This window comes from Chlamydotis macqueenii, chromosome 2, assembly GCF_036417535.1.
Source record: "Chlamydotis macqueenii isolate bChlMac1 chromosome 2, bChlMac1.mat, whole genome shotgun sequence".
Lineage (NCBI taxonomy): Eukaryota > Metazoa > Chordata > Aves > Otidiformes > Otididae > Chlamydotis > Chlamydotis macqueenii.
In genome coordinates this window covers 112,814,102-112,837,344 of record NC_141557.1, presented here as the reverse complement: position 1 = coordinate 112,837,344, position 23,243 = coordinate 112,814,102, and the positions used below count along the sequence as shown (strand labels likewise).

The following is a 23,243-nucleotide window of genomic DNA, read 5'->3' as shown; positions in this document are numbered from 1 at the left end:
TCTCTAGCTTTTTAAGGGAAAACATCCAGCTACACACAACAGCTTGTACCCATTGACAGGTAGCCATGTCCTTAAAGTGAAACCAATTGTCACTTTACAGTGAACTGAGACAAAAAAAAACTTACCTTGTTTATCATGACTCGGGAGAGTTCCTGCATAGCTGGACATATGCAGAGACTAAAATAATTACCCATAAAACCAAGCATGGAAACCCCCCCAATTATTGATTGTCAAAGTCCAGAGAGAACCAGTTCATCAACATACTTGGATCTCCATCACCGCTCTATTATTTTCTCAAAGCTGAATCACTCACAAACAAACAGGTACGTTTTGATGGTCTACAGCTCCCTGCCACCCCAAGTGGGTGCTCTGAGAACCCACACAGAGCCGCAGGCAGTTACAGAGACTACTGACCGCTCTGTCCAACAGGCGTGACCCCAGCTCTGCTGCTGCCAAACCCTCCTGCTGCAGCCTACGCAGAAAGCTGCCTTGACTCTTCATCCTCCCTTTTACCTCTCCACCATCCAAGATGAAACTTCCCATTTCGGGATCAGGATGATGAATCCTTTTCTCAGAAAATCTGAACGGCTCAACAGTGTTATTAAAAAGTTTTATCATTTATTGAACATAAAATACCTATTAAAAAAAAATGTGTTATCTAGCGACAATAGTAGCCATTAACAACAAAACCAAAACAGTCACAATTAACAACGATGACAACAGCCAGAACAGTCACAATTAACAACTGCCACCAAAACCAAACAATGAGTTAGCATCTGAATCGAGTTAGCTGCTGCTTTCGCTGTCGTTGGTCAGGCTTTCTGCTAGGTCACTTAACCCGGCCTTGTTCAGTGCACTGATCAGATTCTCAGGGGTTGCGTGCGCACCCTCCTGATCCTGCCAGGCAACCAGCAGCTGCTTCGCTCTCATCTTCACGTCCTCACTGTCTGACTCGATCTGCCGGATATCGGAATCCTTCATTTCCAAGTAGGGGGCCAAGGCCTTCCACTGCTCCCCAAGCCTGTTGGCAAATGACTCTATCTGTTCACCTGTCATGGCTTTGTCCCGTTGTACCTCTGGACCTGGGAGGGAAAGAAAAAAAAACAAAAAACAAAAAACAAAAAAAGAGAAAGAATCACAGTGAAACACAGGGAAAGTCTCCAGATACCGCACATGAATCTTCCCTGATCTGCCCCATTTAAACCTCCTATTTTTTTACCGTTAGACTGACCTACAGCTTTCCTTTAGTTGTGAAAACCTACCCAAGAGCTCTGAGAGCAGATGGATTTTTACAGATGTATACTTGGGTTTCAAGAGGAATGTCCCTTATTGCGCACAATAAAGAAAATACTGGTTTTTATTTATCTCTTGTTTGATTGAGAGAGAACTGGTAAAGCCTGAAGTACATCAGAACTGCCTCCTCCAAACAAAAACAAGGATCTTGACACATAGCCTGCAATTTCAATATGAGTCAACTGTGGTATTAAAACACAGAGTGATCTTTAACATTTAACTGTCTGTCAGTCTTATTTTAGTCGCTTTGCACAGAGTTAACCCAGGTAAAAAATAGTTTGCTTCTCTTTTACTGAGTTACTAAAGGCTCACGTTCCTATTAGCAGCAGGAGTGCAAACAAGACAGTAACTTTAGTACCAGTCAGTTCTTTAAGGAATTTTCTGTCATTCTGGCATCAAGATGTAAAACACGGAATACTGTGCTCTGCTGGGAAGCCAAGTGCTGCACTGATGACACTGGTGGGTTTGCGCATTATAGCTTAGCATGGTCTACAATCTATGGCTTACCACCTATGTTTATTTCACCGTTTTAAAGAGAAAACCCTGAAGACTGAACTACTTACACATAGAAATTAATCATCTTTTATTAAGTATTTCACCCTCATGTCACCTGGAAGAGACAGCTGGCACAGAGTGGAAGTTTCCGCTCTCTCCAGTGCTTGTCAGTCAGACACATTTATCTGAACTAAACCCACTAGGGTTGAGGGGAAAGAATGGAAGAATGGAAGATCACAAACAACAAAAGCACTCAGATCACGTCCATTATTTGTAAGCACAATGGTGTACAGCAGACCACAGCCCTCCTACCTTTGCTGTAAGACAAGATTTAAAGATGTAAATTCAACACAGCGCAGCTGTGAAGGCTGTGTCAAGTAGTGCTAAGCTGAAGTGAACTCCACTATTGGCAGGGAGACTGCAGAAAAGGTCAGGTGCTGGATGGAGAAGTGCAACAGAAGAGAGATGCACAGAAGCTCATAGGTGGCTTTCCACTAACAGAGAAATCTTTAAACAAAACTGTGTGACTTCCACACTCTGCATATCCCACCTGTCCGTGCTGGATCCAACAGCATACAGAGGTACAACGCGCCAGGGAGAAGGTGCTGTGAGATGAAGGCATGAATGAGGATGGAAGAAGGCAGATCCAGAGACACAGGAGAGAGGGAAGGGCACTTAGGAGCATGACATACCAGGGTTACGGGCAAGAGACAAAAATGGAAGGACTGGTTCATGGAGAGGAACAAGGGATGACATTTGTCAGGAAGGTTGTTGCTCTTCTCACAGATAAGCTTTTGCCTTTAAGATATTTTACATAAGGAAGTAAAGATCTGAGAGTTGGGATACATCCATTTCTGAAAGTCCCACAACTACCCAGCCCAGCAGGGGCTGGAGGGAGGCACTTACCCGCGGCAATTAAAGGGCAGAAAGAACAGGAAAGCGGGGCCGAGGAACACTCGGGCAGGCTTTTACACAGCAATGCTGGCATTTTAGCTTTAACACCTACTAACGCTGTAAACATACACTACGCAGCAGGAAAGGTGGAAGAGGCTCCTAATGACAGCGCCAAGCCAACTTCAGCAAGTTGGACGCTTTCAGCACTGCAGGCTACAAGACTGAGAGGGTGCTACTGGTCCCCGTGTCCTGAAAAGGCTGCGCTTTTTGGTACGAATGTGGGTTCAAGTCAGAAGCACTGGGGTAACCAGGACTGGTGACCCTCAGGAGAAACTATGATAAAACACAGCTTCTACAACAACGTTGAAACTGAAAAGACTGAGAACATGCAAATCTTACTTTCATTGTTTTCCTTTAATAAAGCATCATTATCTTCCTCATCTTCATCTTCGCCTGTTTTTATTTCTTCAGAAGGAGGCTACAAGGAGAGAACTAAACATCACTGGATGAATTTTGTGTTTAAGGAGAAATTTTAAAGCTCTGTGATGGTCCTTGGAATGTGTGTTAGAATGGAAAACCTGACATGAACCCATATGAGAATTCAAAATCCTCCCCAGTCTCCTGTATCCAAAACACCAGTAACAAGTACCGTAATAAAACACAGCATTAACTAAAAAACCTAATGAAAGTATCCACTGACTTCACAGGATTCTCTCCTTTTCAGAGTAACTACAACTCAGCATTACATACGGACCTGTATTACTTACTGCAAAAAAGAACCAGACAACTTTCTATGAGACCATCACTGATGAACATTTTAAAATTATTCTTCTTCACTACTTTTATTCCTCACTCGGAATTCCTCAAAGTTTTCTGTACTTTCAAACTTCTTAAAGGTGGCAAACAAGTACACAAACAACAACCTTTTAACTCTCTGGTTTAGCCAAGATGAACAAAAGGCTGCTTCTTTTCCTACATTTCAATCACAGGCCTTATCTACGTATTTCTTTCTTGCCATAACATTAGGTATGTGAGAGCAGTACCATCAGGAATACTGCATAAAGTGACACCTTAATATATTAAACACCTTTTCCCTCCCGGTATTTTTTCTAAAATTGCTATTAGCATCTAGTTAACTCTGATGGCTGAACAAACAAAAAAGCTATATACTACAGTCTGACCTTTATGCCTCAGTCATTTCACATTAGACACAGAAGGTCTCAAATGTGGAAGCATGGGTTCATACCCGCAAGGAAGTGCTGGGTTGTGTGCTAACTCAGAGGTTTAGAAAATGCTCCCTTCCCCAACTGCTAAATCTCTCATAATTGTGTATAAAATTATCTGAAAGACCCCTTCCTGGCCTCAAATTTGTACTCTTGAACACGAAAGGGTTAATGCCTTAGATTTACAGTTCCACAAGGTCTATTTTTCTTTACACATTTTAAAAGTCAGAGGAGCCTGGTGAATCTTCCGGTAAAGGTCTGGTAACGCTCAGCAGAGTACCTTCAGCTGTACACTTGGCCCCTTTTACTACCATCCCAGTAGCGACAGCCGCTGATATTTGTGAGCCTTAACACCTGCTTACACCTTCAATAAAAGCCGTCTGCACTGGAACATGGAACCCAAGAACCTGGGTACCAATATATTCCTGTCCACCAAGCCGGCAGAAAAACTTGGGATTGCCACAGCCATGTGTTCACAGAGCACAAGGCAGAGCTCAGCAGTTACTTGGTTAGTCAATGCTATTCATGGTTTAATGTTACCAAGATTTTCATTGATTAGACCAATTTTACTTGCAATTTTTACTTTACAAGTTCCTCCCCCCCCCCCCGTGTTTTTCTCTGCCCCCCTTTCCTCCCCATGTACCAAATGGACTGCAGAGAGACAAGCAGGAAGTCAAATGAACTCAGCATTTATTATTATAGGATGATATTACTCACAGGCAGCTCCTTGGCTAATTTGATTACCATGTTTTCGAGATATTCAGGTAAACTCTTGAATTGTTGGTTTGTGGGCTGGAAGAAGTGGGGACTTCTGCGTGCTAGAAGTCTCAGTGCTCTCCAGCCATAGTTAGAATTGTTCACTGCCCTAAAACAAAATACAAGTTTGGTTGGTAACAGTCTGTCACCTATAAAAGCACAGAAAAAGATCTGAGATCCTAATTAATATAATTCTGTTCAAAAGGACTTTTTTTTCGTACGTTACTGGAGTCCTGTACAGATATTAGCAATACAGAGAACAGTCTGTTTTCTTTAACAATCCAAACACAAAAGATTAAAATAAAGCAAAAAACAAAGATTGACATACTTATACTTATTTTCAACCATGTTTTCAGGATCTGCTTGTTCAATAGCTTCTTCAAAAAATTCCTCCAATGTTGGCATATATTCCCTAAAAAATAAAATCAGGAGCTTAAGACTCCACAAAATCTACTCTAAAATAGCTGGTTTTCAGTTCCTTCATACACATCTCAAGCTTATCCACAGAAGAAAAAAAAAACAAAACCCAAAGCAACCTACTCAAATTTAACAATTGCAAATAAGCAAATAATGTTTGATACATGTTGCTATAGAATTATTTACTGCTTAACCACTGAAGTGTACCAGTAGTCGCTAGCACTGCCTACTGTATCTATTTAAACCTTCTGCCATACCAAAAGGTGACGCGAACACCTGTCAATAGCATTCAGTGAAAAAGGACTATGGGATATGAGGCAAGAATTCCAGCAATAAGGAAATCAGACTTTCATAAAGATACCCGTAGCAACTGACTGGCTGTGTTAGAAACATGCTGCCACTTGCACAGCTCACAAGCGCTCAGGAGTCTAAAATGGTTGTCAGTTTTGTGCAATTTGACAGGACAGGTAAAACACGGCCTCTTTACCCCCTCACCCTCCCGATTTCAGTTTCATCTGCTACCTGAGAAAGCTAGACTGCTATTGCTCCCCAATTTCAATTATTTACAATCACTAATTTTAGAGGGGGAAAAATATTAGGCAGCTTAATGTTGTACTTAATGATCCCATCTTAGTGGCACCTCAACTTGCTCAAACACGTTATTTTCAGCCCCCCATGGTGATCCCTGCACCTTCTGCTGGAGGTACTGCAGTTAAAGCACATTCAATACAGGTCTAGGTCTACAGGCATCAGGAGAAATCGATTTATTTGAAGTGGACTGACAAGCGTTTGAACTCCTGGGCTCAAAGAGATGTGATCAGTGGCAGGAAGTCCAGCTGGAGGCTTGTCACTAGCATACGCCAGGGATCGATATGGGGGCCAGTACTATTGAGCATCTTCATTACTGACGTACTGGTGATGGGACAGAGCGCATCACGAGCGAGTTTGCAGACAATCTAAAACTGGGAGGAGTTGTTGACAGACCAGAGAGTTGTACTGCTGCCCAGAGGGACCCCAATAGACTGGAGGAATTGGCTGACAAGAAAGTCATGAAGTTCAGGAAAGGGAAATGCCAAGTCCTGCCCCAGGGAGGAACAACTGCAGGCACCAGTATAGGCTAGGGATTGACTGGCTGGAGAGCAGCTTTGCAGAAAAGGTCTTGGTGGATACCACCACAAACATGAGCCAGCAACACGCCCTTCTAGCAAAGAAGGCCAGCAGCACCCTGGGCTGCATTAGGAAGAGGGTTGCCAACAGGTCAAGGGAAATGATCCTTCCCTTCTGTTCAGCACTGCCGAGATACATGTGGAGTGCTGGGCTACTTCTGGGCTCCTCAGCACCACAGACACGGGTTCATACAAAAGGCTGTGCATGGACAGAAACATCTGACACTCAAGGAGAGGCTGAGGGAGCTAGGACTGTTTACCCTGGAGAAGAGAGGACTCCGGGCAGTAAATGTCTGATGGGGGCAGTAAAGAAGAAAGAGTTGGACTCAGTGCTACTCAAGTAGAAGTAAAAAGCAGTAGCTAGCACAAGCTGAAATACAGGAAATTAGCATCAGAAAAAAAAATTCAACACTCTTCTGTGAGGGCAGTCAAACACTGGAACAGGTTGCCAAGGAGCTGTGGAGCTTCCGCTCTTGGAGAAACATTCAAAACCCGACTGGAGAAGGTCCTAGGCAACTTGCTCTAGTTGACCCAGATTTCTCTCGAGGTCCCTTCCAACCTCAGCTCTTCTGTGACTGCGAAGGCAAAATTTGTGGTTCACAGGGGGCTTATTAGACAGGTGACTGATGTTTCTGTTCTTAGAACAGCTAGTGGTTGCTTCTGAAAGGTATTCAAACCAGTACAGAAGGAACCATGACCTAAAAAATAACAGAAATAACATTCACAATGATCAGGACCTTTTGCTGCTTTGAAGACTACAAGCAAGAAATACTGATTACTTATGAGCTGTAAGTTACTGTGAGCCCAGATTATCAGTGGTGCAAAGCAAGCTTGTAATGATCTGTATTTCTCCTACCTAATGTTTGACAGACACACATCTGCTTCTACAAGGAAACCTTGTAGAAGTGATCAGTTGGGGGGCGAGGGGGAGCACACTGGTCTACAAATTCACTTTAGTTTTGTTTTGAAAAACATGTTTTGCCCAGGAGAGGAGTGCCCCACGCATGTTCGAGTACAGTAATCACTGACTACTGGAACCAAAGCCAGCATGTTGAGAATCCACCCGATTTGAATCCTGCTGTTTTTGGCACTATGCAAAAACTTCAAAGCCAGATTCTACCCCAAGAGCACCTATTTAAGAAGACGACAGGTAAGGAAGTATTACCCCATTTGAATGAAGACATGAGGAACCAAAGCAAAAAGTTACAGTGACTTGACCAGATTCAGTCACAAAGTCTATAATAAAACTTGGAACCAAAGCCAGATCCCCCAGGATTTGCTCTTTCTTGTTTACTGTGGCATACATTTTCTTGGTTTATCTCCATTTGTTTAGGCTGTTTTGTTTTTTTTTTTTTTTTTTTTTTTTTTAAGAGGTTGCAGCACAACACCATCAAGCATAGGGAATCAAAAGTTTTGTTCCAAACACAACTCCACCTTAAACCCTTGGCCTAGTGAAGGCAAATATCCTGTCAGAGGTGTTCCTGCACATACCAGCCTCACAAGAAAGGAAGACATTTCCTCTGCAGAGCTCTCCAACCTCTGGAAAAACAATTCTTCCGCTAAGGACATTTGCTAGCTAGCACCTCTCCCCAGGTATCCAGCCTTTACAGCCACTACTAGCAAACTTCTCTTTGGGAACTGTCCCATTCCTTTAACAAATTTTCATATGCACCATGTCTGCACAAAGAGGGATTACGCTATCTTTAACAAACGGAAAGTCAGTAGCAAAGTACACTTTCAGTATTTCCTACAATTGTGCAAGCAGAAGCAGAGGAATAACCAGTAATTGTCTCTTTCTATATCTGCACCACTAGTAGATCCGGTATGCACCAAAACAATGCCTGCTAGCCAATTTCCTCTTATCTGGTATTGTTCAAAGCACAAGTCTGCTTGAAAAATCATAGCCAAATAGCATGCTAACTTCATTACAGCCAGAGCTGGCCATCTTCCTTTATTATATAAGGTACTTAATTATACAATCACGCTCTACAAAATGGGAATTTCCATCTGGTTTTTAGCATAGATTTTACTTCACTAAGCAAAGAAAATTACTGACAGGATAAACACCAGTGAAGAAAACTGTAAGAAGATTTTAAGACAAAGATCTATACAGCCAACTTCTCTCAAGACACACAGTGAAACAGCGTACTGTATAAAATCATCTTATATACATTCCTTACACCAATTTTGTAATAATTTAATTTTGTGTGCAATTAGAGTGCTGAAAGTTAGCTTTAGACAATGATGTACCATCTTTTACCTACCTACTCTCAGATTTACAAGCTTCCATGTTATCAGGACATAAATTCCAAAGGCGGGTCAATTCCTCACTGAAAAGAGAAGCATAAACACATTAAACTCCACATTTATCTATCATTCCACGCTACATCATTCACCAAAGACAGACACATGAAACAACGCTACAGAAATTCTGACCCCAGAGCCTTTAAAATAAAGCATACCATACAAACTTTGTGATACATACAATTATGAATTAGCAGAAGTGACAGAAATCTCATCTGATGTTGCACATCAGGAAAATTAAATTTCTATTACAATCTCTTGCTGGTCTATGGTCAGAAACAGTAACAAATTCTCTTTCCAAACTAGCTAAGGTCAGGCTATTTCATTTTGATAAACAAAATAATTTAACACTTTCTTTTTCAGAGGGGACATTTTACTAAACGCTCAGTACGAGGTGTAGAAGCTCACAGGGTGCACTATTACAATGAAAAGACTATAATTTCTACTAAAGAAGGGAGTGGAAAAATGCAGCACTTAATGTAATGAAAAATATGGCACTTTTGTTGGAGAATTCTTTGACCCAGGGATAAAATACCAGTGAGTGTTATTTTAAAATGCATAGTATAGATTAATTTTAAGCAAAAACATGAAGAAGACGAAAGTATAAAAATTGATCTAACAAGTACAAACCACTGATTTTCAGCCTGTAACTCACAGACTATTTAAAAAGATCTCCAAGAGATGACTATAAGGAAAGGAAATGTGCTGCAAGTTTTAAAGAATAACATATCTCTTGGCTGTTCTTTCCTGGCAGTTCCAAAGTGACGAAGTTCGAAAATTACTGACTAGAAAAAACAGTCAGAGGCAAAAAAAAAACCCCCATCCCACAAAAACCCCCAAACCAGCTAACCAGCCACATGCCAGAAACCCTGTAATGAAAAAATATCCAACATACTTCCCCATAAGGATTTTTTTGTTTGGTCCTTTTCCTAAGAAGTCCTCTGGAGCTGGCCTCTTTCTCACAGGTCTCATTGGCTTAGAATCAGGAGGTCTAAAAGAAAAAAAAAAATCTCTTTAGTATCAAACCAGTAATATTTAGAGAACAAAATCTTTATTTCACTTCAAGCTGGTGCCAAGTTAAATCATAATGAAATTATTCAGAGTGACTGTGATTCTAGGAGTGGAAAAAGGGGGAAGAGCAGAGAGATAAAGTAAGGATAAGGAAAGGGATTTACCAGACACCAAAAGCAGTTCACTCACAAATTTAAAGGTCTATGAGAGTCCCCATATAGAAAAAGAAGTGAATCAGATTTATGCCAGCAGCACATATTAAGTGTGATCTACCCTGCTGCTGGGATCATCTGTTCTATGATCGCAAGTTCTCTTTCCCCAGGTGCACCTGATTTCATGGGATCAGAGAATGGAGATCCCAGACCACTGAGGTTAGGGTAAGACCTACCCAAGCTGAAACTCTGGCTGAGATCTAAAGAAGGAGACAGAACATTTATAAAAGTTAAATTTCATAATTTTACTTTTTTTCCCCTCCGCAATGGTCATTTCTCTCTTCTCACAGCCCCCCTCCCTTTTTGGCAAACAGTTGATGAAGAGGTGGCTTCCCCTGCTCTCTCCATAAAAGGAAATTTCAAACAAGCAGCAGCAAGCTTCTACTTCATAATCGAGTTACCTTTCTTTCACAAAGCTTGGGCAGCCCTCATTTTTCCATGAGTTCCAGTTTTCTTCAGTATTTAATATATGCTAGAGAAACATAATATTGCACATTATTAGAGTCATAATCATCTCCAGATTTGACTCCAAAGTTTTTAACTGAGCTATTACAATTAAAGAGAAAACTCTGGTACTCTGTGTATTGCAGCCACTATTCTGAAGCTCATCAGTATGATCTTAGGCAGCTGGTTTAGTTTATTCAAAAATAGTGTATCTACTTTCTTCAATAACTGTGGGAAAGATTTTATTTCTCCTTCTCTAAACAAGAAAACAGATGCAGCTAAAGCAAAGGAAAAAAGGAAAAGCAAGAATTTTTTTTTTTTAAATTCCACCTTATTCCTGTATCTTTGGGCACATCACTCCTTTCTCCAAAGACTTTTTAAAAAAATTTATTATTCTTTTTTTCAATAACCCATGTCTCCTATGTGTACACATGCACATATATGCACATTTCCATTTCTCCCCAGGAGAAGGAAGGAAAGCTAGAGTGCTTAATGAAAACATGGGAAAAATGTGACTACGAAATAAAAAGATGAGACCTTTTTTACTGAGATGAGATAGAAATTCTCTCAGACATTACATCTATGTTGCAAAAGCTAGTTTAAACCAATACTGGTTTTTTACATTCTATATAGACTTTGTTCAGGGAGACACCAAAGTACTTACCTCTACCATTTTCGAGAATCTTTCCCCATCTGGAGGATTTTCTGAAAGAAGCTATAATTGGGAGAGAGAGAGGAAAAAAAACCAAAACTTAACTTTTGCATTATATTTGTAGCGGAATACGTAGGAAAAAAACCCAAAGAAAATGACAGTTACTGCTTCAAAGGTTGTTGATGCAATATTACATGATAAATATTTTTCCACTTAATTTTTATAGAAGTATCTACTGTACCAACCTGGTAAACTGCTTTTGTAGTATCTTCAATCCAAAGAGACTGTTCGTCTGTTAGAACATAGTTTGAACTGGAATTGAAGAAAAAGAAAAACAACAACAAAAAGTGTCACTAAATCAGCTCAATTTTTTTTTTTCAAGTTTGAAGAGTTCACTACACATCAACATAGTGCTGAGGACACATCATTTACACCACATACTTTATGGGGGGGCTGTTAAGAGGGGATCTGAAGAAAACCATTTGAATGTGACTGACCACTGACCACCCATTAGTTTGTGGAGTTAGATGGAGTTCATTAGATGTGCTTTCAAAATATACTTTCAGGTTTAGCTTCATCCAACAGAAAATTCATTTGTGTGATTCAAAATCACATAGAATCATAGAATGGTTAGGGTTGGAAGGGACCCTTAAAGGTCATCTAGTCCAACCCCCCTGCAAAGAGTAGGGACATCTCCAACCAGATCAGGTTGCTCAGAGCCCCATCCAACCTGGCCTTGAATGTTTCCAGGGATGGGGCACCTGCTACCTCTCTGGGCAACCTGTTCCAGTGTTCCACCACCCTCATGGTAAAAAATTTTTTCCTAATATCTAATCTAAATTTACCTCCCTCTATTTTAAAATCATTACTCCTAGTCCTGTCACAACAGGCCCTACTGAACAGTCTCTCCCCATCTTTCCTGTAGGCCCCCTTTAGGTACTGGAAGACCCAAAGCATGACAAGTGGGCACAATGAAAAGACTTAAAAAACAAAAACAAAACAAAAAAAAAACCACAACAAAAACACCTCAAACCACTCCTAACTCCAGCTAAAACACTACTGTAGACTAGCCACAGTAAAATAATCTACCAGCTATATACAGAACACAGATGCTGAATTTCTCAAAACATGAATTCTATATAGCATAACTTAAAGGCATTAAACAAGTCGCTTGGTACATCTAAAATTATAATGCTATCAGTAAGTAGAATTGAAAAAGAAAAGAACACAGAAATAAATCCATCACAGTTCATTTCATTCCCAAGCAGAGATCAGAACTTTAAAAAAAACCAAACATTAAAAATCAGATGAGAATCTAATCTTTGTTTTTCACTGGTTCAAGAAGAATCCATTTGAAGCATAACTGTTAACATTCCATTTACAGTGTTCAAAAGCAATACAGCACCAACCAGCTTTTTATGAAGCACTAAGTACCTTAAATAGCAAACATCATCATGATCATGGATAAGTCAAGAATATGAGAAAGACTTTTAGAACTAGCTTCTCTTAGTTAATAGATATAAAAAAGTGCATCTTTTTAAGGAAGGGAATAATTAGTATTATTTTACAACAACTGCACCAAGTGTTATGCTACACCATTTATGTATCATACCATCCTTGACCGCTGATAAATTAGTGTTTTTAATGAATATTTTAATGAATTGTCATTGAAGTGACCAGCTATCACCTCTAGACTGAACTGCAATTCAGAAGACTTGAATTCTATTTATTCTCTGCCACTGGACAGCCTTGGTAAATAATCTATAGAATGAGGATAATGATCCTAATCTAGTTTGCAAAGTTCTTTGAGATCTGTTTCTAAAAAGCAGCATATTGCAGGTGAAAGACAGCTGCCTTAAATGTTAATCATTATGTGCACATATGGAGGTCAAGGGCACAGGTAGAGGTAGAGAGGTAGGTTTTTCTTCAGCATAACATTGGAAAAGGTAGGGTTTTGTTCTGTCCCATTAATTTATAAAAGTAATAATTACCATTGTTATTTCCTGCTATTTTAGACAGAATTATTTAGCACACTAGGAAAAAACAGATCAGCAACCAACGACACATTGCAGCCTCAAGTATCAAAAAGAAGCCACATACAAGTAGCCTGCATTGGTCTAACAGCTTGCAGCTGCCAAAGAGAGAGACTCCTTCCCTCTCACGGCTGGCACCGTGAGCAAGCTTTAGTGGCCTCTGCTTCTTCAAGACCCCACTCAACTCACCAATTTGTCAGAAAACAAACTCTGCAAAGATGAACAGATCGGGTTTTGCTGGTTTAGTAAACTCCACGAACTTCAGTGAGCCTAATGCACACTAAAGCCACTGAAAGGGAGGGCAAAGAATCACACAGAGGAGCAGAGAAAGGCAAGAACGAGACGTCTGCTTTCCTGCTGTAAAATAACTGCAGTCACATCCCGTATTTACCAATTCAAGGCTCTGCAAGTTTGACAAGAACCTTCAAAGAAGCAGACACAAACTCTTCTAAAATATTTTAGTTTATCTCCAAGTTCTTAGCTCCCATCTCCAAAACACAAAATATTTCCACATTACCTTTTAAATTTGACTTGTCCCTTTAGATACTGAAATAGTATTAGGTACTGCAACAAGATGTGACGGCGAAAGTTACTGTCACTCAGCTGTAAATCCATCAACTAAACAACAATAAAAAAGAATTACACATTAAAGAGACTAAACACACAAGTGAAAAAATCCAACAAATGTTTTCAGATACACTCCATGGAGACTGTTTTTACAACAAGATGATGCTAAGTCATTACAGAAGCTCTTTTCCGTATCACCTATACTTTCACAACAGTGTTTCACAAGGTACTAAGATGGGTGAACGGTCATCTGGCACAATTTAGTAAATATTAAAATTTCTAATGAAATCAACTTTTAAAAAGTATGAGGAACTGCTTGTGAAAGTATCCCTAGATTTCTGTTTAGCTAGTTTTACACTGCTGGATTTAACAATATTCACTTTGAACCTGCTCACTATCTGTGGAGCCGTTCAAAACCCAACTGGACATAGCACTGATCAACCTGCTCTAGCTGAGAGCTTTGAGCAGGGAGCTTGAACTAGACACGGGTTCCTTCCAACCTCAACAAGTCTGTGATTCTGAGAAAAGGAATCACATACCTTTTCACTAGTTAGGAACTTTGCGAAATATACATGTTCTCCTCCTGTTTTTAGTTCTTCTAGCTTTTTTCGGGAAGCCTGAGTGTCATCCAATTTGTAGCTTTTGAAAACAGCCAAAACTTCTTCTGAGTACTATAAAACAGAATTATTTACCACATGAAAATAATACAAAAACTTTGTAGTTAATGACAGAACTACATTAGACTTAGTGCCAAGCAAGTAAAATCATTGTAAACCTGCTATCAGGCTCATCAAAACAAGACCTATTTTGCCACCAATACATAGGGGTTCTTTAAACAATACAAATGACAGCAAAATTGTTATTTATCATTTCAGAACAATGTATTCATTTGGAGCATTTAAAATATGCTAAGAAAAACAGCGGGTTGTGAACAACGCACAACTGCTTTGTTGTTTAGATGTTATGAAGAAAAAAAGTGATGATGGTGCTATATTCAAACTTAATTTAAGTTGTTCAGAATATAACAAAGAAATGTACATAAGCAAGAGGTAAATTTGCAGTGCTGCTCTTGAAGTCAGTTTAGAGCCTTAAAGCTGTACTGAAGAAAAACTCAAAAATTTCATCTCAAAGACTTAAGCCTGGCCTTATTCAGTTTCTCTGAAACACAAGCTAGGGGAGAGGTGTGGAGAGTTGTGGGCTTTTTTTGGAAAGCTAAGAATGTAGACCTCATCAATTAGATTTATATTACAGTCTCTGAGCAGATCTTACCTCTTATTACCAGAACACACAGTATGAAGACTAAAAAAAAAAACAAAACCAAAACCACAACATACTTTTTGCTATTAAACAAACACTGAGTGGCAAATTGTGAAGAACCAGTAGCTTAGCAATAAATCTTGTCAACATTCATATATGAAAGGGACTTCCAAGTAATTGCTTCTGCAAAGAGATTTGTTTCTTTAGAAACGTATCATCATTAGAATCCCACTGGGATCAGTATGACTATTCAAAAGTAAGATTTAGGACTAGGGAAAACTTTTTTTCTTCTTGGGAAAAAAAACCCAAACACCCAAACCCACAAGTTCTGCTTTTTGCAGCTGATGAATCACAAAAAAAGTACTTCTGGCATTGCTTCAACATATGAAGCCTTTCTTTTAGTGACTTACAAAAGTTTTATTAGGGAATTTACTGTACATCTTAATATCTTGTTTACTGTCAAATGCTCACTTTAGGGAATAGCAAAACGTATTTCCTCATGCACTATTATTTTTCAAAGGCATTAGCGGTTGAACTGCTCTATTTGTATATAATCACTCTTCTACTTGTATAAACGGTTATTTTTACTTGGGCTGAATGGCTGAAAGCATGAACTTACATTACCTTAAGAAAAGTTTTCCATGAGACCTTCTCATAGCACTGCACAGGATTTCTAAAATAATCTTGAAGTGACCAAAATTTTCTATACAGGTTATAATCTATTGGAATGGAACTGCGGGAAAAAAGTAATATTCAAATGGTTACAAAAATCCATACTGAAAGAGATACATTAAATACAAGTCTACTCAGGAATGTGCAATCCCAGAAATTAATTTTGTAAGTGAAATAAGTCAATAGTGAGTCCTTCCAGAGAAATCTGTAATTCAGAATTTGTCCCTAAAAGAGTTTTCCATCCAGTCTACTGTTACTTTCTCACCATAAAAGCAAAAATAGTGTAAAATTAAGGTCCCTTTTTCTTACTACCTGGGGAATGAAGAGGAACACAGCGTTTTCTCCTAGAAGTATATACAGCATAGACTTAAAATCCCTGAATACATCTTACCACAACAAGTTTTGTCAAGATAATTGGGAAAATTTTGTGAGAGAGAGAATAACAGTGGTTTTCAGCCAGGATATGCAACTGTAGATTTCTTTCCTCTTCCAGGTGTCTCCACTTAAACAGATTAAGACACTGCTAGGTTGTATCTAACCTTGAGAGGACATGAAGTAAGTAGAATTCTGAGTACAATATGTAAAGGTATTTCCCAAAACATCTCTTTATGTTCAACTTGATAATTTTTTTTTTCAACTTATAGAATTGCTACAAGCTCACCAACTTGTTGGTGCTTCTTCATCTCCCATTTCACCCTCTTCTACATCCATTCCTTCTTCTCTCTCTTCAGTGTGCTAATAGGAAAAAATAATTAAAAACTTACACAAATGCCACTACAATTTACATTCAGTTTCCACGGCGTTCTTTATTTTAAACATTCTATTACACTTTAGATCGGAAAGCTTAAGCTGGTAATTCAAAAGATCTCTAAAGTATTACTCCACTAAAATGCACAACAAATTCCCGTCTTAACACCTTACTACACTTTGCAACAGTAGCCTGACTTCTCATGAAAAAAACCTGAAGGAACAGCACTATCCTTCATACACTGTGGGTAACTTAGTACAGTTAAGTGACAGTGCTCATCCCACACAGTTAAATAATTTCCCTCAAAGTGCCCCCCCACAACATCTGCACAGTTTAAGGTACCAGGTAACACACCTGTTCTAGAATCAGCAGTTTGATCTGGAAGAGAGATAACCAAACTATGAACATCCAGTTCTGAACATTATGCACAGTAGTGCATTTCTGGGCAGCCTTACAGGTTTCCTGCAGGATGAGTGAAAAATGACATAGGAATTTTCACCTTCTGTCCTAGAGTGCTCTCATGTTCATTGGTATTGAAAACAGTGACATTTTCCAGGTTAAACTGACTCTGCAAGTTAAGTCCTGTAAAAAACAAAGGGACAGTCTTAGAAGCTGTGGAGTTTATAAGTCTGTTCATTCAGTTAATTGTTTATGAGATGCTGATACTAAATTCTCAGAAAGAGTATTCAAAAAAACTTCTCTTTGAAATCACAACAAATGAAAGTCACTTACAATATCAAGGGTAAAAAGAAGAACTAAAGCACAAGTGCAAAGTTATTTTCTCCAACTGAATTTGGTCTGCAGCCATTGTAAACTTAAAAGACTCAGCATATTTAGTCTTTGTTAGATGTTAAGTGTGATGAAATGCAAAAAATCTCACCTGACTTTTCTGAAAGCGGAAATAATCTAGCCAAGAACAGCTGAATTCTTCCACAGAAGACTGTGTTTTGTGACTTAGATAATCTTCTTAGGAGGTCTAAATATTGTAAAAAGTACAGAATATTAGTATTTATCCTTCTTTCAATGTCTCATGCACTAGAATTTAAGACTTGCTAATTATGTGATCTACCTAACTAATGAAAGGAAGCCAAGATCTGTAGATTTAAATGCTAGCAGCTTCCTCAGATCAGGCATATTTCTCCAAATGCATTCTACCAATTCTCTTAGCACCTTCAACAGGAAAAAAAAAAAAAAGTTCAAATGAATCCTATTCCAGTACAACTTCTGATATGGTCATTGGTGAGGAATAAATATTTCTCAGATATTCTGCTATAATGACCTCCGCTGATGAAGAGATTTCCCTAAGGCCAGAATGAGTTTTCCATTAACTGGCAAGATTCATTAATATCTGCTAAGATGAGTGATCTGCCTTTTAACTTTATTATTTATTGAACACATCTGAATGTAAATCAAATTATTAAACTCACTCTCATTCACTGAGATAGGGAGTTTTTAATTCTCCAACACCCTACTGAAAAACTACAACTCACCATTGCACATTCGTAGCAAGTAGTTCTTTCCCGCAGAGTAAAATGTATTCTGAAATGGAGTAAAAAAAAGCATTTAGATTGTTAATAGAACACAGATCCTTCTTGAGCAGAATTTAATTCAATGACAAGCCATGAGTAAATATGAGTCATTCCTACTGTTAATTCTATGAATTTGAGTTGTCCTTTAAAAGAGGCAGGTTTCACAAAAAGGCAACATAAAACAAGCAGTTCCACAAATTCCAAGAAAGCATAAACCACAACATTTAAATACAGCCTCCATATAGAAAAAACACATGACAATGAACTGTAAGAGCAGCATCTACTTTTTTTTTTTTCCTGGAATGCACTGATTTTTTTTTCACTCGTTGTCTTTATTATTTCATGGATTATTTATACACATACACAAAGAGCAATACACAAAACATTTGGAGCATTCACAGTAATTTGTCAGCAGGAGAAAGAAAGTGACGGGTACTTGAACTAATGGTAAAGAACAGTTTGCGAACATATCAAGAGGGACTGTTATCTGAAACAGAACAGCCTGAAAGAATGTCTAGGGGAGGTAGTCCTGGTTAGGAAATCCAGGTTAGGAAAACACAGAGAAACTGGAATGCTTTTTAGATGTTACCTACAGAGTTGCTGACCCTTGTGGTCCCAGCAGTACTGCTGAAGAGCAAACCAAGGACACCGAGATCCAAGATTTCTTACAATCTTGGAATAAAATGCAGGCAGCTTATGACTTCTGCCCAAGACCTTGAATTCCCTCGTTGATTAATAGCGCCTGCAGCACAAGAAGTTCAGCAGCCTACCGCAGCAGCTCTTCTCCTGTCACAGCACCATGGCACAACAAGAGCTTAAAACACCCACACAGGCCTCAAAACACCGACTGCTCCTCAAGAGCAGAAACGTTTTAGGGCAACATATTCACCACTGCTATATTCCTGTAATGGAAACCTCAGGAAGGAAGTGACTGAGAAGACTTCTTTCCCTGCAAACTGGAGATGGAGGAATCTCCTGCAGCTCTGAGGAAGAATAATAAGTCAAAAGAGAAGCTACTCATACAAATAGTGCATCAGATGTTAAATTTCTGGTTTCTAAATGTGACAAACACTGTACATTGTAGAAAAAGGAGGCAGAAATAGAATATCAAAATTATTCTTTATTTTATTATTAGTTTTCTGACCTCTGCTGCCCAGATATTATTAAGCCTCAAAACAAAATGTGCTCAATGCCACTATTTTAAGACAAACAGATACGAAGGCAGTTAAAATCTGTTTGTACAAGTGGCTCAGGTAGACAGAAGCTTTGGCACAACGACGTCACATTTTTTGAAAAATACCTACCGATTTCCATGTAGCAACATTTTTCTCCACAAAAGTGAAAATTCGGTCACACTGATCCAAAGGCAGGCAATCCAAAACATCCCCCAGAAGCACAAAAGGGGTTGATGCAGTGCAGATACCTATGAGGAACAGGGAGTATTTTGTTTAGCAAATTTGAACTGAAATGCAATAAAGATGCATGGCAGTTGAGGCACATTATGCCAAAAAAGAAGAAAAAAGTTCTCCTGGGTTCCTGCAAATCCTAATAAAAGGCTTGGGCTAAAGCATGAACTTCCATTAAAACTATTTCTATATGTACAGATACGCAGATGAGCTTTACAAGAGCTCTGCACTAATGTAAAACCATTAATAAAGAGAAAGTGTTCTGAAAACCTCAAAGGTTGAAGCAATGTCACAACTCTGCAGACTGCAAGTGTACACTTTCAGACTTCTAAATCCACAGTTACACTACAAACACGAAGCTTCAGAGCCTCAAGTAAAGCACCGCTAAAGCAGTGCTCCAGGTCTGTCTACCCACGCTCCGCAGTTTTGTAGTTTCTGCACTCCTCATAATCACAGGTCTTGCTATTCTACAGTTCATAAGACATATACATAGTTGAGCCATACTTCTAAAACAAACAAATATTTGTTGTGTAATGTGAACAAACAAATAAATGGAAGAGCACGAAAGCCTCTTCAGAAGAGATTAGCACACTGATTTCTGACACAAATACAGTTACAGAAACTGTAACAGACTTAATAACCACTAGTGTAAGGGCAACATATTATCAAAGCTAACTGCTGTAGGTGACTTGCGAATATCAAGATTTTAAAATTCCCCTGAACAGTCCCTAAAACTGCCAACAGATCTGAAGGAAAGATGCTTACCTTCTGTGACTCCATTAATAGCAAGAGAAATAATTGCCAGGAGATTTTCACATGGAGCTTTGTTTATCTAAACAAACAAAACAATGTTACACTTCTCTACTCTGACCTAAATGTCTAAGAAAACTAAAAATCTGTTTCAAAGTAGGCGTATTTAAAACAAATATTGACATTCCACCTCCCAAAATTTCAAACAATCTATTCAATCAGACCTGTCAATTAACTATATATATGTCTTTACTGAGTGAAGAACATTTCTCAATTGCTTCCAGCCATTAAAGACCCTACAATACCTACTGTGTAGAGAGAGCTCTTTACTTCTGAAAACTAATATCCCACATTCAGCTTTTTACTGCTTTTTTTGATTCCTTTCATGGTTCTTTTCAGCTGACAGGCAGCTTTGTTACATGCAAGTAACAGATAACCCGCTCCACAGTCTTAAAGTATAGTTGTAGAATAATGTGTACTTATGAACTAAAATTTTAAGACACAGCAGACTTTCATAAGCATTACAAAGAACTGCTAGAAAAGGCTAAGTCAATACCTCTCACTATAGTGTGGTATCTGTAAAATACTGCCATTCTGTCCTACCTACCAATCACCTTTAATAATCTATATTCAATCTTAACTAGATAACTTTTAAATAATTCATGTTTTTAATAAACAGTATTTCCCTATACTAAAGTAAGTTGCTGTTAAAGCAATACGTTAACTTGCAAATAGAAATTTGAGCTTTATCAAGAGATAAGCTGTAGCAGTTTAAAGTACTTACTATTTCTTCTTCTACAACAACTCTAAAAGCTTGATCCAAGGTACACTTCTTTTCATTTTCACTGCAAATGCAAATATTCCACATCAGTTAATAACAACTACTAGGAACAAGATCACAAAAAATTGTCTGAATGGGCACCTTTTAAAAATCAAGCGGCATTTACTTACCTTCCAGGAACCTGATTAAAAGCATTCAACAATGGCTTGATACTTCTGCTATTCAGAGCCTCTCTCGTGGACGTCTACCAAAATGTAAAGAAAGAAAAGTTACAAAACCAGTACAAAACCAGAAAGATCTCCTCCCCTATCTGACAGTGGACAGAAATACTAAGGAATCTTTTTGCCACACACCATGCCTCAGTTTACAAAGAGAACTTTGTAACAAGTAGTGCAAATAACAAGTGCTTAGCAAACTAGGCATGTGAGTAAAGCATCACACCTCAAACTTGGCCTAACAGCATGGGGAAAATTGTATTTCTAAGTGAAACATAGAGGAATATGCTGTTAAGACCAATGCCGCATCTACAATCGTCTCAAGTCCCATACACACAACTGCATCTGCCTCACAGGCAGTTACCGTGGGTTTGGGCATGACTGCTGCTAACAAGATGGTCTAACAATTACTATATCCTGTAACGGAATCAATTTAACGGAGCAAGAGTCTGTGCCCCCACCACTCCTGTGCCATCCCCTTGTCTGACAAACCGGGCCATCAACTGCGGGATCCAGAAGCCTGGGTACACATCCAGCCACACTTTCTCAGGCAATGGAAAAGCATCATTCAGCAGAGGTGCAGAATTTAATTTCATTTTATTTTACATTAACTTTAGTTAACTACACAGCGGATCCTCCCCTTGGCGGGCTGGTCTGAGCCGGTACGCAGGCCTGGCCTCAAACTTATACCGCTTTATCTCAGCTGCGCTGAACACTCGTTAAAAGGAGAGGCTGGGCCCCTCCTCAGCGGCAGCCTGGGCCGGGACTGCAGTCCCAGGGCCGGGCAGAGGCGGCGTGGCCCGGCCCGGCCCGGCCCGGCCCGGCCGCACAGGCGGAAGCGGGGTGAGGGAGGCCGCGCAGACGCCGTCTCCCGCCCGCCCGGTCCCCTTCCCAGTGGCAGCGAGAGAGGGGAGCCCCCACCCCCGCCTGGGCCCGGCCGGGCTCACCGTGAAGCGGAGCCGCGCCTCGGGCAGGCTGAAGAGCGGCGGCGACATCGCTCCGACAGAACGGCGCTCCGCGGCGCGCGCGGGTGACGCCATAATGCTGAGACCTGCGCTGCGTACATCCTGGTGACGCCCCCCCCCCCGCCCCTCCAGCCCGGGCTGGGAGCGGGGCGGGGCGGCGCCTCGCTCTCGCTTCCCGCCTGGAGCTGAGCTCATGCGCGAGAGGTGGCGGTTGCGGCTGGCGTTGGCGGTTGAGGTTGAGGCGGCGAGCGGCGGTAGTCGGCGCGGGAGGGGGAAGGAGCACGGAGTCTGTTCTGTTTGTCAGTTGGATGTTGTCAAGGTGTAAATGGCACTAAAAGGTTAACGTGTGGGGGAGTGACAGAGGTCCTTGTTTCTTGTGATAGCTACCTCAGAGCCACAGTCTACTGCCATCTTCAGAGTATCACTGAAGGAAGAATAATAAGGAATTTTTATCAACGGTAGCAAAACCTCGGTGCTAACAATCTACAGGCTGAGCAGTATCCTATGGATACCTCTTTCAGAGTCACTTTTAATGACAATTTTAACTTTTTTTAATTATTGTTTTGCTGATAATGCCTGAAATAGCACTGCAACAACAAACATGTTTATTGTTTAATTAAATGTTATATTCTTGTGTGGCTCACCTCCTTTAAAGACCACGTTTTCTAGCTAGCCTCAATCACGGCAGTTCCCAGACTTGTCTGTTCACCGTCCATTTCCAGGCGTGGGGTGCCTTGTCTTCCATTCCCAAGTCCAGATTCAGCGCTATGAGTTGGGAGCCCTTTCTGTGTGGTGTCCAGCTGTAAAACCACCCTCCCCCCCCCAAAAAAAAAAAAAAAACCAACCAAAAACAAACCCACCCAAACCCTCTCTCATCAGCCTTTTCCTAAGACTCTCAAGCGTGGCTCAAAACTGACTGGAGAGACTGCTTTCCCCCACTGTTCTCAATCCAGCTTTCCTTTTCGTCATCAAAGCAGAAGGATTTGACTTGCCGTCCTTCTGGGAAAAAAACACCCTAAACCAAACAAAAAAAGAGCTCACTCCATCCTTCCTCTGAAGGATGCTGAAGCTCTTTAAGCAATCACAGTTAGTAAAAACCCAGCTACTTGGCTGAGCAAGCCAGCCCATCCTGATGATAAATGGCTCTCAAGATGTGTGACCAGCACTCAACAAACCAGTCTCAGTCTGTCTAGACAGTCACTGTCTTCCTGGCTGTGCGGATGCCCTTGAATCTGAATTCCTCAACACAGCATGTCTGTGTTGCAACATCGAGTGGATTTATTTGACTCCTGGAAGACAAAGCAATGTTCTTTGATGAAGACAGGCTCCTTCCCCTTGTATGTAGAGATCTGCTGGTCCCAGTTCACTGGTCGGGGAGCACTGGTCTGCCAGAAACCCTGGGGGCTCTGCAAGGGCAAGATATCTCGATGCACGTGGTATTCTTTATCAGCAC

At 40.1% G+C, this 23,243-nt stretch overlaps 1 protein-coding gene across 3 annotated transcripts; it reads right to left on the bottom strand.

The window, feature by feature from the left end:
- Nucleotides 1-594: 594 nt before the first annotated feature.
- Nucleotides 595-21,865, bottom strand: THOC1 (THO complex subunit 1). Of its 3 annotated transcripts, XM_086740706.1 has the most exons (22): nucleotides 21,773-21,865; nucleotides 20,781-20,854; nucleotides 20,614-20,674; nucleotides 19,845-19,911; nucleotides 18,978-19,096; nucleotides 17,635-17,683; nucleotides 17,025-17,120; nucleotides 16,644-16,726; nucleotides 16,058-16,131; nucleotides 15,349-15,457; nucleotides 14,007-14,138; nucleotides 13,418-13,518; nucleotides 11,113-11,179; nucleotides 10,880-10,930; nucleotides 10,173-10,243; nucleotides 9,948-9,971; nucleotides 9,444-9,539; nucleotides 8,509-8,574; nucleotides 4,990-5,073; nucleotides 4,623-4,770; nucleotides 3,082-3,160; nucleotides 595-1,082 (listed from the first exon to the last, which is right to left on the bottom strand). In XM_086740706.1, the coding sequence occupies exons 1-22, from the start codon at nucleotides 21,863-21,865 to the stop codon at nucleotides 787-789; spliced, it is 2,040 nt and encodes a 679-aa protein (XP_086596832.1). In that variant the 3' UTR covers nucleotides 595-786. The 3 variants fall into 3 exon arrangements, with proteins under 3 accessions (XP_086596832.1, XP_086596833.1, XP_086596834.1); XM_086740707.1 differs by lacking the exon at nucleotides 9,948-9,971 and having other exon boundaries at nucleotides 21,773-21,849; XM_086740708.1 differs by lacking the exon at nucleotides 3,082-3,160 and having other exon boundaries at nucleotides 909-1,082; nucleotides 21,773-21,849.
- Between the last annotated feature and the right edge of the window lie 1,378 nt (nucleotides 21,866-23,243).